Raw genomic sequence first — 15,171 nt, 5'->3', positions numbered from 1 at the left:
CGGCACCTCCAAGCAGCATCTTCCCAAGTGGGTAGACCAATAGGAAACAGAGTAAACACAAGGAGATGATGGACGGAGCGCTGAAACTTTTCAGACACACCCCAAGCCACAGATCTGGGTTGAATCCATCATTGTTCTTTAGCTCACTTTGCCCCCCAGTTCAGTCCCAGCCATATGCAAATCAGTCTTGACCCTGTGCCTCATGGGAACAGTCCAGACCGAACTACCAAGCCATGTCTTCCCTGCAATTGTCGCTCTAAGTGGGAACGGTATGCCCAGACGTGGGTCCCTTGCTCACTACACCAGTGGATTCAAGCTAGCCTGGCTGATGAGGGGTGTTACCCCACAACCGGTCCCAGGATGCTTGCTTCCGGTCAAGGGAGGACCTGGCTTGGTAGTTCGGGCTGGACTGTTCCCATGAGGCACAGGGTCAAGACTGGTTTGCATATGGCTGGGTCCAAACTGGGGTGATGTGGTGAGCAAAAGAATGATTGATTAAACCCAGATTCTTGTGACTGGGGGTGAGTGTTTGCATTGTCCAGCATTCCGTCCATCAACTGTTTCTTTTGCAAATGTGACCAATAGGAGTGCTGGCCCCTGAGGAAGCTCCCTAAGACAGGGAAACGTGAGTAAGGGAGGCTTCTGGGCGCTGCTCCAGAGCCTGGGCGCAGAGGCACTAGAGGGCAGCGCCTGGACTCCTCCCGGAGCGCTATATAAGGCACAGAGGCATTTCCACTTACAGCTGCATGATGAGGTACAGGTGGCTGCGGCTCTCGTAGATGTCCTCCAGGGACACGATGTTGGTGTGTTTGATCCTGGAATAGAAGGAGACAGAAAGGAGAGGAGTCAAAACACGGAAGGGGTTCCCCGGCCCGCAGCAGAGGGGCTCTGCGCCCCCAAACATGCACATGTATGTCCTATTTCTGCTAGAGCGCTTTAGTTGTGTATTTTACCACTTCTGTGATTTTAGTCCCTGTGCTGCTTGTTTGCATGTTGGCATCTGGGACTAATAATATACTCCCTTCAAGATATTCAAAAGTGCAAGGCTGCCCTCTTGCGGTGGACAATGGAACCGAGAGGAAGAAGCATTACAAAACCGGAGCAAGGTCGCGCTTGCGCGCCACACACGTCTGGCAACTGGGAAAGTTACACCCATTTTAGTCGAAAGAAGGGAGATTTTTCAGCTACTGTAGAGAAGCTCACTTAGAGGACTTAAGTTTAGGACATAAGTTTAGGAGGGAGAAACCAGAAAAATACATAACATAGTAACTTCTACGTCTTTGAGGGAACATTGGGAATATGGGGCCGTTAGAAGGAATGCCCCGCCCTACAACCTCCCTCGCATGAAAACACAGTTCTAGTCACACGGTACCAACCCATTTTAGCACGCATTATTTCATGCACTTTAAAGCAAGGGAACCTTAATCAGAGACGGTCTACACGACCCCTCTCGGTTCATCTGTCTGTTCACTCGTGTCAAATGCAAATTGATAATTCTGTGACATATTTATGAAAATATTTTTTTTTCACAAACGGTTTTTTAAGCTATTTTACTTCAATCAATACATAACTTGTTAATCGTTATAAGAGATTGCACAGGAGTCCATGATCTAAACATGCCGGACGTGTCTCTCCCCCAAGCTGTGTGTTAGGTCACATGTAGCGGCTCTCACATGTTCACTATGGCTCCGCCCTCCTTGCAGCACTGCCATGTCTGTTTTAACACTATTCCCATGTGCCGGCAGCCCCCAATGGTTGCAGGCATGCTTCCAGTCCTCCCAGTTACATGACTGGCCTACATACATTTTTTTTGTAGCAGGGTGGGGGAGGGGGTCACACAAGGAAATGTAAAAAGCGAACAATGGAGGAACAATGGCGGGCCAGTCTCATTCTATAATGCAAGCTGTATTTTTTACGCATTTCTACTCTCAGTTTTTACCCCGTAACTGTGGGCGACTTACTCAAGGAAGCAAAGTGCAGTCATTGCTGGAACTCTGGGGTGGCCTTAATTCGCCCCGCAATCACTTTCCCTCCCTCCCATTTGTTTACATTTGGAGGTCATTAAAAGTGCATTCGCCTGTTATCCAAGTGCATTACTGTACAAGTAAGCCTGGGCGAGGTCAGCGGAGTTCCGTTATGCAGAGCTACGCAAAGTGACCAAAAACTCTGCTGCGCTACTGCGGAGTGCGCTTGGTCATGTCTGTTCGCGTTGATTTTCTGCACCGGGTGTTTGTCCTGTGCTGGTAAATCAACATGAATAGCACCACGCAGGAGGGTGCTGCTTCTTTCTGCCGCTTGAGTATTGTATTGTATTGTAATTGCATTTATATAGCACTTACTGCCCCCTTCAAGGCGTCAAAGCACTTTTTTGGCAAGTAGCACGCTACTCCGGAACCCATAAAGGATTAGTGTTGAATTAGTATAGTGAAATATGAACGTCATTTGAGTGGTGGATAGGTTAGTTAGTTTTTTGGATTTAGAAGGATAGCAGAGAGATAGAAGAGGGAAAAAATTTGCATTTATATAGTGCTTGTTACCCCTGATGGGGTGCTGGACTGCTTTTTGGTGAGTAGCACACAACTCCGGAACCCATAAAGGAATAGTGGTGAATTAGTATAGTGAAATAGGAAAGTAATTTGAGTGGTGGATATTAGTCAGTTATTTGGATTGAGAAGAATAGCCGAGGGATAGAATAGGGAAAAAGGTTTGCATTTATATAGCACTTGTTACCCCTGATGGGGTGTGAATAGATTTTCCACTCGAGCGGCAACTTTCTCAACGCAAACAGAAGGTTTCTTCAATCGTTTGGGCTCACCAACCTGACATTGGGGAGCATGAGCGAGAAAAAAACCTCTGCTACGCTATATGTAGCAGAGTTTTTCAGAACTCTGCGTGCTCCGCAGAGCGCAGAAAACTCTGTGAATGGAGCGGAGTTCACCGCCTGGGCTTACTTACAAGACACTCCGGCCCCAATTTACAAAGGTAGATATGTAACTTCTGCACACGTACGTTTCACACGAATCACAAATGTGTAAGTAAAAGCACATGATTATTGTGTATGTGTGCATAATATTCTCACGCATGAGTAAATTATGCACACTTAGTTTTCCCTACTTCACACCTGAGTGCATGCTCATCGGTGTGACAGTGCAATGATCTATGTGCCTACCTACAGGCAATAAATGCAAATGTGCCCCACCTTTTGCAGGCCATGTCAACTACACCTGAAACACCTACAAGGACGTGAATATACCCAGAGTTCCATGGTATTTTACTGGAATATTTTTTTAAATATCGTCCTACAAAAATATTGTATCCAGACTATAGACTATAATAACATGATTGCAAATGTGCATAGGGAAAATATGTATTTACCATTCCTATCTCCACATTTCCGTATCTTGAGATACACAATATTCTAACATACAACCGTTTTCACAAAGCCAATGTCCACAGGAAAGTCATAAGAAGGACCTATTTCTAACTGAAAAGAAGAATATTCAAAAGAAAACAAGCACCCAGACTCAAACATGCATACTCCATACAATGCATAAAGTGTGGTCACTACACCTTATTTCTTCTCCCTTCCACTTGCCCCCGGTTCTCTTTTCCAAAGATTGAATAAGATTTTTTGGCAGCGCTCTGGCCGCTGACTTTTGTTTAAAAGTACTTTGCCTCACAAAAAGGACATCATACATTTCCTCTCCTTTGTTCTGCTTTGCTTCCAAGTCCTTCCTTCACTTTTAAACAGCGCGTCTCAGAGTATGACGTTGAGTCCTTGTGAGGGATTGTTTATATAATAAGAGAGTGCCTAGGATGACATACTTTCTGACACACATATCAGTGCAAATGACACTGAGGCCTCATGAAACTAGCTTGGTAAGTATGCCTCACACCACAACTGGGACACACAGCACCCACCCAGAAGATCAGGGACGGAGTGTACCGACCGCCAAGTAACCACCAGCAGGTTTTAGGCCACTGTGACATATCCTGTAGTGATCGGAGAAGGCCACTGGTCACACATGCTCATCACTTCTGGCCTTTCAGAGGTTGACAGAGACTAGGTTGGAAACATATATGGCCTCCACCCGGGTCTGGTGCCGCACTAAGGCTAGTGCAGATAGCTGCCTTAAGTTGCCACAATAAAAGTCCAGAAGGGAGCAGCAGAGTGCATCAAATGACCCCAGAAATTGCAAATTTTGCAAAACAATAGCTATGTTGCAAAGTGAAAGGAAGCAAACTGCAGAATCTAAATTTCTGGAAATCCTTGCTCTGGAATGGTTTTACTAGTTACTGGCGAGGGTGTTTGCAAGACGCCTCGCAGCCTGGCTTCTTTGGTACTCCCAGCGCCTCTGTGACATGTCAGGGGTCTGGCAGAAGGACTCCAGTGACAGGAACCTCGTGAGCACATGCAAAGCTTAGACACATTTTTTAAAATTTCTTTATTGCCATTTAGAGAGCTCATCCTCTCCCTTACAAAGAATCCCGAAGACACCAGACTCTGCTTCTAGGAAGGACTGAAGAACGTGGCAGCCTGGATGAAAGACAGCTGCCTGAAGCTAAACTCAGAGAAAACCAAGATCTTCATCTTCAGAACCTGCACGTCCGTCTGGGACAACACCTGTTGGCCCACCGCCCTCGGGAGCCCACCCACACCTACAGACCACGCTCGGAACCTCGGCTTCATCCTTGACTCCTCCCTCTCCATAAACCGCCAGATCAACGCCGTGGTTTCCCCTAGCTTCAACTGCCTTCGCATCCTCCGTAAGACCTTCAAGTGGATCCCCCCCCGACTGCAGATGGACCGTCACCCACGCACTCATAACCAGCAGACTGGACTGCGGCAACGCCCTCAACGCCGGAATCAACAGAACTCTTCTACACAGACTCCAAACCATCCAGAATGCCGCAGCCAGACTCGTTCTAGGGACACCGCACCAGGAGCACATGACCCAAAACCTGCAAGGCCTACAATGGCTCCCCGTCGAGAAGAGGGTCACCTTCAAACTCCTCCACGCCTACAAATCCCTCAACAAAATCGGACCCAAATACCTCAACAACAGAGTATCCTTCCACGTACCCAAGAGGAACCTCGGCTCCACCGACCTCGCCCTGGCAGAGGTCCCCCGCATCCGCAGGAACAGGACCGGTGGGAGAGCCTACTCCTACATCACAGCCAAGGCCTGGAACGAGCTCCCTGTGAACATCAGACGCTCCCCGACCCTGCACACCTTCAGGAAGGACCTCAAGACCTGGAATGAGCTCCCGGTGAACATCAGACGCTCTCCGACCCTGCACACGTTCAGGAAGGACCCCAAGACCTGGAACGAGCTCCCGGTGAACACCAGACGCTCCCCGACCCTGCACACGTTCAGGAAGGACCCCAAGACCTGGAACGAGCTCCCGGTGAGCACCAGACGCTCCCCGACCCTGCACACGTTCAGGAAGGACCTCAAGACCTGGAACGAGCTCCCGGTGAACACCAGACGCTCCCCGACCCAGCACACGTTCAGGAAGGACCTCAAGACCTGGAACGAGCTCCCGGTGAACACCAGACGCTCCCCGATCCTGCACACGTTCAGGAAGGACCTCAAGACCTGGAACGAGCTCCCGGTGAACATCAGACGCTCCCCGACCCTGCACACGTTCAGGAAGGACCTCAAGACCTGGAACGAGCTCCCGGTGAACATCAGACGCTCTCCGACCCTGCGCACGTTCAGGAAGGACCCCAAGACCTGGAACGAGCTCCCGGTGAACACCAGACGCTCTCCGACCCTGCACACGTTCAGGAAGGATCTCAAGACCTGGAACGAGCTCCCGGTGAACACCAGACGCTCTCCGACCCTGCACACGTTCAGGAAGGACCCCAAGACCTGGAACGAGCTCCCGGTGAACATCAGACGCTCCCCGACCCTGCACACGTTCAGGAAGGACCTCAAGACCTGGAACGAGCTCCCGGTGAACACCAGACGCTCCCCGACCCAGCACACGTTCAGGAAGGACCTCAAGACCTGGAACGAGCTCCCGGTGAACATCAGACGCTCCCCGACCCTGCACACGTTCAGGAAGGACCTCAAGACCTGGAACGAGCTCCCGGTGAACATCGGACGCTCTCCGACCCTGCACACGTTCAGGAAGGACCCCAAGACCTGGAACGAGCTCCCGGTGAACACCAGATGCTCTCCGACCCTGCACACGTTCAGGAAGGATCTCAAGACCTGGAACGAGCTCCCGGTGAACACCAGACGCTCTCCGACCCTGCACACGTTCAGGAAGGACCCCAAGACCTGGAACGAGCTCCCGGTGAACATCAGACGCTCCCCGACCCTGCACACGTTCAGGAAGGACCTCAAGACCTGGAACGAGCTCCCGATAAACATCAGACGCTCCCTGACCCTGCACACGTTCAGGAAGGACCCCAAGACCTGGAACGAGCTCCCTGTGAACATCAGACGCTCTCCGACCCTGCACACGTTCAGGAAGGACCACAAGACCTGTATCTTTAACTGATCCGGAGTATTTTTTGGTCACACTAATTTTTCCATTTTACTACACAATAGTTCTAAGAATCGAGGCCAAGTCTGAGTTGCCTCGTGTGTCCAGTGACCCTCAGTGACCAACATCTTAAAAACTGTGACATATGCTCATGAGCAATATTTAATCAAACAGAAACACACCCAAGAAGGGACAACACCTTTTCTCCACTTTATCTTTTCCGTCCATCATGCAAATCGCTGAAGACGCATTGCGCCTTATTCCTAATTTTAATCAACCCCCTTCGATACTCCTCAGAGGGCATGACCCCAAACATTCAAAGTGAGGTGTCCCTTTCTGAAACCAAACAGTATAAAATAGACTGTTTACACTGTCTTCCTTCTGCCTCAGACTGTGGTGCCAGCCTTTGAGAGCGTCCATCTCACAGACCCACACACCAGCCTTTGAGAGCGTCCATCTCACAGACCCACACACCAGCCTTTGAGTGCGTCCATCTCACAGACCCACACACCAGCCTTTGAGAGCGTCCATCTCACAGACCCACACACCAGCCTTTGAGAGCGTCCATCTCACAGACCCACACGCCAGCCTTTGAGAACGTCCATCTCACAAACCCACACACCAGCCTTTGAGAGCATCCATCTCACAGACCCACACACCAGCCTTTGAGAGCGTCCATCTCACAAACCCACACACCAGCCTTTGAGAGCGTCCATCTCACAAACCCACACACCAGCCTTTGAGAACGTCCATCTCACAAACCCACACACCAGCCTTTGAGAGCATCCATCTCACAGACCCACACACCAGCCTTTGAGAGCATCCATCTCACAGACCCACACGCCAGCCTTTGAGAGCGTCCATCTCACAGCGCCACGTGCCAGCCTTTGAGAGCGTCCATCTCACAGACCCACACGCCAGCCTTTGAGAGCGTCCATCTCACAGGCCCACACACCAACCTCTGAGACTTTCCATCTCACAGACCCACACACCAGCCTTTGAGAGCGTCCATCTCACAACCCACATGCCAGCCTTTGAGAGCGTCCATCTCACAGACCCACACACCAGCCTTTGAGAGCGTCCATCTCACAGACCCACACACCTGCCTTTGAGAGCGTCCATCTCACAAACCCACACACCAGCCTTTGAGAACGTCCATCTCACAAACCCACACACCAGCCTTTGAGAGCATCCATCTCACAGACCCACACACCAGCCTTTGAGAGCATCCATCTCACAGACCCACACACCAGCCTTTGAGAGCATCCATCTCACAGACCCACGTGCCAGCCTTTGAGAGCGTCCATCTCACAGACCCACACGCCAGCCTTTGAGAGCGTCCATCTCACAGACCCACACACCAGCCTCTGAGACTTTCCATCTCACAGACCCACACACCAGCCTTTGAGAGCGTCCATCTCACAGACCCACACACCAGCCTTTGAGAGCGTCCATCTCACAGACCCACACACCAGCCTCTGAGACTTTCCATCTCACAGACCCACACACCAGCCTTTGAGAGCGTCCATCTCACAGACCCACGTGCCAGCCTTTGAGAGCGTCCATCTCACAGACCCACACACCAGCCTTTGAGAGCTTCCATCTCACAGAACCACAGGCCAGCCTTTGAGAGCGTCCATCTCACAGACCCACACACCAGCCTTTGAGAACGTCCATCTCACAGACCCATTTGCCAGCCTTGGAGAGCGTCCATCTCACAGACCAGCCTTTGAGAGCTTCCATCTCACAGACCCACGTGCCAGCCTTTGAGAGCGTCCATCTCACAGACCCACACTAGCCTTTGAGAGCGTCCATCTCATAGACCCACATGCCAGCCTTTGAGAGCGTCCATCTCACAGACCCACACACCAGCCTTTGAGAGCGTCCATCTCACAGACCCACACACCAGCCTTTGAGAGCGTCCATCTCACAGACCCACACACCAGCCTTTGAGAGCGTCCATCTCACAGACCCACACACCAGCCTTTGAGAGCGTCCATCTCACAGACCCACACGCCAGCCTTTGAGAGATCCCATCTCACAGACCCACACACCAGCCTTTGAGAGCGTCCATCTCACAGACCCACACACCAGCCTTTGAGAGCGTCCATCTCACAGACCCACACGCCAGCCTTTGAGAGATCCCATCTCACAGACCCACACACCAGCCTTTGAGAGCGTCCATCTCACAGACCCACACGCCAGCCTTTGAGAGCGTCCATCTCACAGACCCACACACCAGCCTTTGAGAGCGTCCATCTCACAGACCCACGTGCCAGCCTTTGAGAGCTTCCATCTCACAGACCCACACACCAGCCTTTGAGAGCATCCATCTCACAGACCCACACACCAGCCTTTGAGAGCTTCCATCTCACAGACCCACACACCAGCCTTTGAGAGCGTCCATCTCACAGACCCACACACCAGCCTTTGAGAGCGTCCATCTCACAGACCCACACACCAGCCTTTGAGAGCGTCCATCTCACAGACCAACACACCAGCCTTTGAGAGCATCCATCTCACAGACCCACACACCAGCCTTTGAGAGTGTCCATCTCACAGACCCACACACCAGCCTTTGAGAGCGTCCATCTCACAGACCAACACGCCAGCCTTTAAGAGCGTCCATCTCACAGACCCACACACCAGCCTTTGAGAGCTTCCATCTCACAGACCCACACGCCAGCCTTTGAGAGCTTCCATCTCACAGACCCACACACCAGCCTTTGAGAGCATCCATCTCACAGACCCACACACCAGCCTTTGAGAGCGTCCATCTCACAGACCCACACACCAGCCTTTGAGAGCGTCCATCTCACAGACCAACACACCAGCCTTTGAGAGCGTCCATCTCACAGACACACACACCAGCCTTTGAGAGCGTCCATCTCACAGACCCACACACCAGCCTTTGAGAGCGTCCATCTCACAGACCCACACACCAGCCTTTGAGAGCGTCCATCTCACAGACCAACACACCAGCCTTTGAGAGCGTCCATCTCACAGACCCACACACCAGCCTTTGAGAGCGTCCATCTCACAGACCCACACACCAGCTTTTGAGAGCGTCCATCTCACAGACCCACACACCAGCCTTTGAGAGCGTCCATCTCACAGACCCACACACCAGCCTTTGAGAGCGTCCATCTCACAGACCCACACACCAGCCTTTGAGAGCGTCCATCTCACAGACCCACACGCCAGCCTTTGAGAGATCCCATCTCACAGACCCACACACCAGCCTTTGAGAGCGTCCATCTCACAGACCCACACGCCAGCCTTTGAGAGCGTCCATCTCACAGACCCACACACCAGCCTTTGAGAGCGTCCATCTCACAGACCCACGTGCCAGCCTTTGAGAGCTTCCATCTCACAGACCCACACACCAGCCTTTGAGAGCGTCCATCTCACAGACCCACATGCCAGCCTTTGAGAGCGTCCATCTCACAGACCCACACACCAGCATTTGAGAGCTTCCATCTCACAGACCCACACGCCAGCCTTTGAGAGCTTCCATCTCACAGACCCACACACCAGCCTTTGAGAGCGTCCATCTCACAGACCCACACACCAGCCTTTGAGAGCGTCCATCTCACAGACCCACACACCAGCCTTTGAGAGCGTCCATCTCACAGACCAACACACCAGCCTTTGAGAGCGTCCCTCTCACAGACCCACACACCAGCCTTTGAGACCTTCCATCTCACAGACCCACACACCAGCCTTTGAGAGCGTCCATCTCACAGACCAACACACCAGCCTTTGAGAGCGTCCATCTCACAGACCCACACACCAGCCTTTGAGAGCGTCCATCTCACAGACCAACACACCAGCCTTTGAGAGCGTCCATCTCACAGACCCACACACCAGCCTTTGAGAGCGTCCATCTCACAGACCAACACACCAGCCTTTGAGAGCGTCCATCTCACAGACCCACACACCAGCCTTTGAGAGCGTCCATCTCACAGACCCACACACCAGCCTTTGAGAGCGTCCATCTCACAGACCCACACACCAGCCTTTGAGAGCGTCCCTCTCACAGACCCACACACCAGCCTTTGAGACCTTCCATCTCACAGACCCACACGCCAGCCTTTGAGAGCGTCCATCTCACAGACCCACACACCAGCCTTTGAGAGCGTCCATCTCACAGACCCACACGCCAGCCTTTGAGAGCGTCCATCTCACAGACCAACACACCAGCCTTTGAGAGCGGCCATCTCACAGACCGACACACCAGCCTTTGAGAGCGTCCATCTCACAGACCCACACGCCAGCCTTTGAGAGCGTCCATCTCACAGACCAACACACCAGCCTTTGAGAGCGTCCATCTCACAGACCCACACGCCAGCCTTTGAGAGCGTCCATCTCACAGACCCACACACCAGCCTTTGAGAGCGTCCATCTCACAGACCCACACGCCAGCCTTTGAGAGCGTCCATCTGACAGACCCACACGCCAGCCTTTGAGAGCGTCCATCGCACAGACCCACACGCCAGCCTTTGAGAGCGTCCATCTCACAGACCCACACGCCAGCCTTTGAGAGCGTCCATCTCACCGACCCACACACCAGCCTTTGAGAGCGTCCATCTCACAGACCCACAAGCCAGCCTTTGAGAGCGTCCATCTCACAGACCCACACACCAGCCTTTGAGAGCGTCCATCTCACAGACCCACACACCAGCCTTTGAGAGCGTCCATCTCACAGACCTACACACCAGCCTTTGAGAGCGTCCATCTCACAGACCCACATGCCAGCCTTTGAGAGCTTCCATCCCACAGACCCACAAACCAGCCTTTGAGAGCGTCCATCTCACAGACCCACACACCAGCCTTTGAGAGCATCCATCTCACAGACCCACACACCAGCCTTTGAGAGCGTCCATCTCACAGACCCACACACCAGCCTTTGAGAGCGTCCATCTCACAGACCCACACACCAGCCTTTGAGAGAGTCCATCTCAGAACCACACACCAGCCTTTGAGAGTGTCCATCTCACAGACCCACACACCAGCCTTTGAGACCTTCCATCTCACAGACCCACACACCAGCCTTTGAGGGCGTCCATCTCACAGACCCACACACCAGCCTTTGAGACCTTCCATCTCAGACCCACACACCAGCCTTTGAGAGCGTCCATCTCACAGACCCACACACCAGCCTTTGAGAGCGTCCATCTCACAGACCCACACGCCAGCCTTTGAGAACGTCCATCTCACAAACCCACACACCAGCCTTTGAGAGCATCCATCTCACAGACCCACACACCAGCCTTTGAGAGCGTCCATCTCACAAACCCACACACCAGCCTTTGAGAGCGTCCATCTCACAAACCCACACACCAGCCTTTGAGAACGTCCATCTCACAAACCCACACACCAGCCTTTGAGAGCATCCATCTCACAGACCCACACACCAGCCTTTGAGAGCATCCATCTCACAGACCCACACACCAGCCTTTGAGAGCATCCATCTCACAGACCCACACGCCAGCCTTTGAGAGCGTCCATCTCACAGCGCCACGTGCCAGCCTTTGAGAGCGTCCATCTCACAGACCCACACGCCAGCCTTTGAGAGCGTCCATCTCACAGGCCCACACACCAACCTCTGAGACTTTCCATCTCACAGACCCACACACCAGCCTTTGAGAGCGTCCATCTCACAACCCACATGCCAGCCTTTGAGAGCGTCCATCTCACAGACCCACACACCAGCCTTTGAGAGCGTCCATCTCACAGACCCACACACCTGCCTTTGAGAGCGTCCATCTCACAAACCCACACACCAGCCTTTGAGAACGTCCATCTCACAAACCCACACACCAGCCTTTGAGAGCATCCATCTCACAGACCCACACACCAGCCTTTGAGAGCATCCATCTCACAGACCCACACACCAGCCTTTGAGAGCATCCATCTCACAGACCCACGTGCCAGCCTTTGAGAGCGTCCATCTCACAGACCCACACGCCAGCCTTTGAGAGCGTCCATCTCACAGACCCACACACCAGCCTCTGAGACTTTCCATCTCACAGACCCACACACCAGCCTTTGAGAGCGTCCATCTCACAGACCCACACACCAGCCTTTGAGAGCGTCCATCTCACAGACCCACACACCAGCCTCTGAGACTTTCCATCTCACAGACCCACACACCAGCCTTTGAGAGCGTCCATCTCACAGACCCACGTGCCAGCCTTTGAGAGCGTCCATCTCACAGACCCACACACCAGCCTTTGAGAGCTTCCATCTCACAGAACCACAGGCCAGCCTTTGAGAGCGTCCATCTCACAGACCCACACACCAGCCTTTGAGAACGTCCATCTCACAGACCCATTTGCCAGCCTTGGAGAGCGTCCATCTCACAGACCAGCCTTTGAGAGCTTCCATCTCACAGACCCACGTGCCAGCCTTTGAGAGCGTCCATCTCACAGACCCACACTAGCCTTTGAGAGCGTCCATCTCATAGACCCACATGCCAGCCTTTGAGAGCGTCCATCTCACAGACCCACACACCAGCCTTTGAGAGCGTCCATCTCACAGACCCACACACCAGCCTTTGAGAGCGTCCATCTCACAGACCCACACACCAGCCTTTGAGAGCGTCCATCTCACAGACCCACACACCAGCCTTTGAGAGCGTCCATCTCACAGACCCACACGCCAGCCTTTGAGAGATCCCATCTCACAGACCCACACACCAGCCTTTGAGAGCGTCCATCTCACAGACCCACACACCAGCCTTTGAGAGCGTCCATCTCACAGACCCACACGCCAGCCTTTGAGAGATCCCATCTCACAGACCCACACACCAGCCTTTGAGAGCGTCCATCTCACAGACCCACACGCCAGCCTTTGAGAGCGTCCATCTCACAGACCCACACACCAGCCTTTGAGAGCGTCCATCTCACAGACCCACGTGCCAGCCTTTGAGAGCTTCCATCTCACAGACCCACACACCAGCCTTTGAGAGCATCCATCTCACAGACCCACACACCAGCCTTTGAGAGCTTCCATCTCACAGACCCACACACCAGCCTTTGAGAGCGTCCATCTCACAGACCCACACACCAGCCTTTGAGAGCGTCCATCTCACAGACCCACACACCAGCCTTTGAGAGCGTCCATCTCACAGACCAACACACCAGCCTTTGAGAGCATCCATCTCACAGACCCACACACCAGCCTTTGAGAGTGTCCATCTCACAGACCCACACACCAGCCTTTGAGAGCGTCCATCTCACAGACCAACACGCCAGCCTTTGAGAGCGTCCATCTCACAGACCCACACACCAGCCTTTGAGAGCTTCCATCTCACAGACCCACACGCCAGCCTTTGAGAGCTTCCATCTCACAGACCCACACACCAGCCTTTGAGAGCATCCATCTCACAGACCCACACACCAGCCTTTGAGAGCGTCCATCTCACAGACCCACACACCAGCCTTTGAGAGCGTCCATCTCACAGACCAACACACCAGCCTTTGAGAGCGTCCATCTCACAGACACACACACCAGCCTTTGAGAGCGTCCATCTCACAGACCCACACACCAGCCTTTGAGAGCGTCCATCTCACAGACCCACACACCAGCCTTTGAGAGCGTCCATCTCACAGACCAACACACCAGCCTTTGAGAGCGTCCATCTCACAGACCCACACACCAGCCTTTGAGAGCGTCCATCTCACAGACCCACACACCAGCTTTTGAGAGCTTCCATCTCACAGACCCACACACCAGCCTTTGAGAGCGTCCATCTCACAGACCCACATGCCAGCCTTTGAGAGCGTCCATCTCACAGACCCACACACCAGCCTTTGAGAGCTTCCATCTCACAGACCCACACGCCAGCCTTTGAGAGCTTCCATCTCACAGACCCACACACCAGCCTTTGAGAGCGTCCATCTCACAGACCCACACACCAGCCTTTGAGAGCGTCCATCTCACAGACCCACACACCAGCCTTTGAGAGCGTCCATCTCACAGACCAACACACCAGCCTTTGAGAGCGTCCCTCTCACAGACCCACACACCAGCCTTTGAGACCTTCCATCTCACAGACCCACACACCAGCCTTTGAGAGCGTCCATCTCACAGACCAACACACCAGCCTTTGAGAGCGTCCATCTCACAGACCCACACACCAGCCTTTGAGAGCGTCCATCTCACAGACCAACACACCAGCCTTTGAGAGCGTCCATCTCACAGACCCACACACCAGCCTTTGAGAGCGTCCATCTCACAGACCAACACACCAGCCTTTGAGAGCGTCCATCTCACAGACCCACACACCAGCCTTTGAGAGCGTCCATCTCACAGACCCACACACCAGCCTTTGAGAGCGTCCATCTCACAGACCCACACACCAGCCTTTGAGAGCGTCCCTCTCACAGACCCACACACCAGCCTTTGAGACCTTCCATCTCACAGACCCACACGCCAGCCTTTGAGAGCGTCCATCTCACAGACCCACACACCAGCCTTTGAGAGCGTCCATCTCACAGACCCACACGCCAGCCTTTGAGAGCGTCCATCTCACAGACCAACACACCAGCCTTTGAGAGCGGCCATCTCACAGACCCACACACCAGCCTTTGAGAGCGTCCATCTCACAGACCCACACGCCAGCCTTTGAGAGCGTCCATCTCACAGACCAACACACCAGCCTTTGAG

The 15,171-nt window shown here is 53.2% G+C and overlaps 1 protein-coding gene across 1 annotated transcript in view; it reads right to left on the bottom strand.

Annotated features, from left to right (window-relative positions):
* CAMK1 (calcium/calmodulin dependent protein kinase I) overlaps positions 1-15,171 on the bottom strand; it is a 412,178-nt gene that overhangs the window by 69,199 nt on the left and 327,808 nt on the right. The window contains exon 4 of the mRNA XM_086939379.1: positions 741-815. Coding sequence (XP_086795505.1) covers positions 741-815 — 75 coding nt within the window. The remainder of the gene's footprint in view (positions 1-740; positions 816-15,171) is intronic.

The sequence above is a fragment of the Lissotriton vulgaris genome, chromosome 9, assembly GCF_964263255.1.
Source record: "Lissotriton vulgaris chromosome 9, aLisVul1.2, whole genome shotgun sequence".
Lineage (NCBI taxonomy): Eukaryota > Metazoa > Chordata > Amphibia > Caudata > Salamandridae > Lissotriton > Lissotriton vulgaris.
The sequence above is the reverse complement of the archived record's forward strand: the minus strand, read 5'-3'. Positions and strand labels throughout refer to the sequence as shown.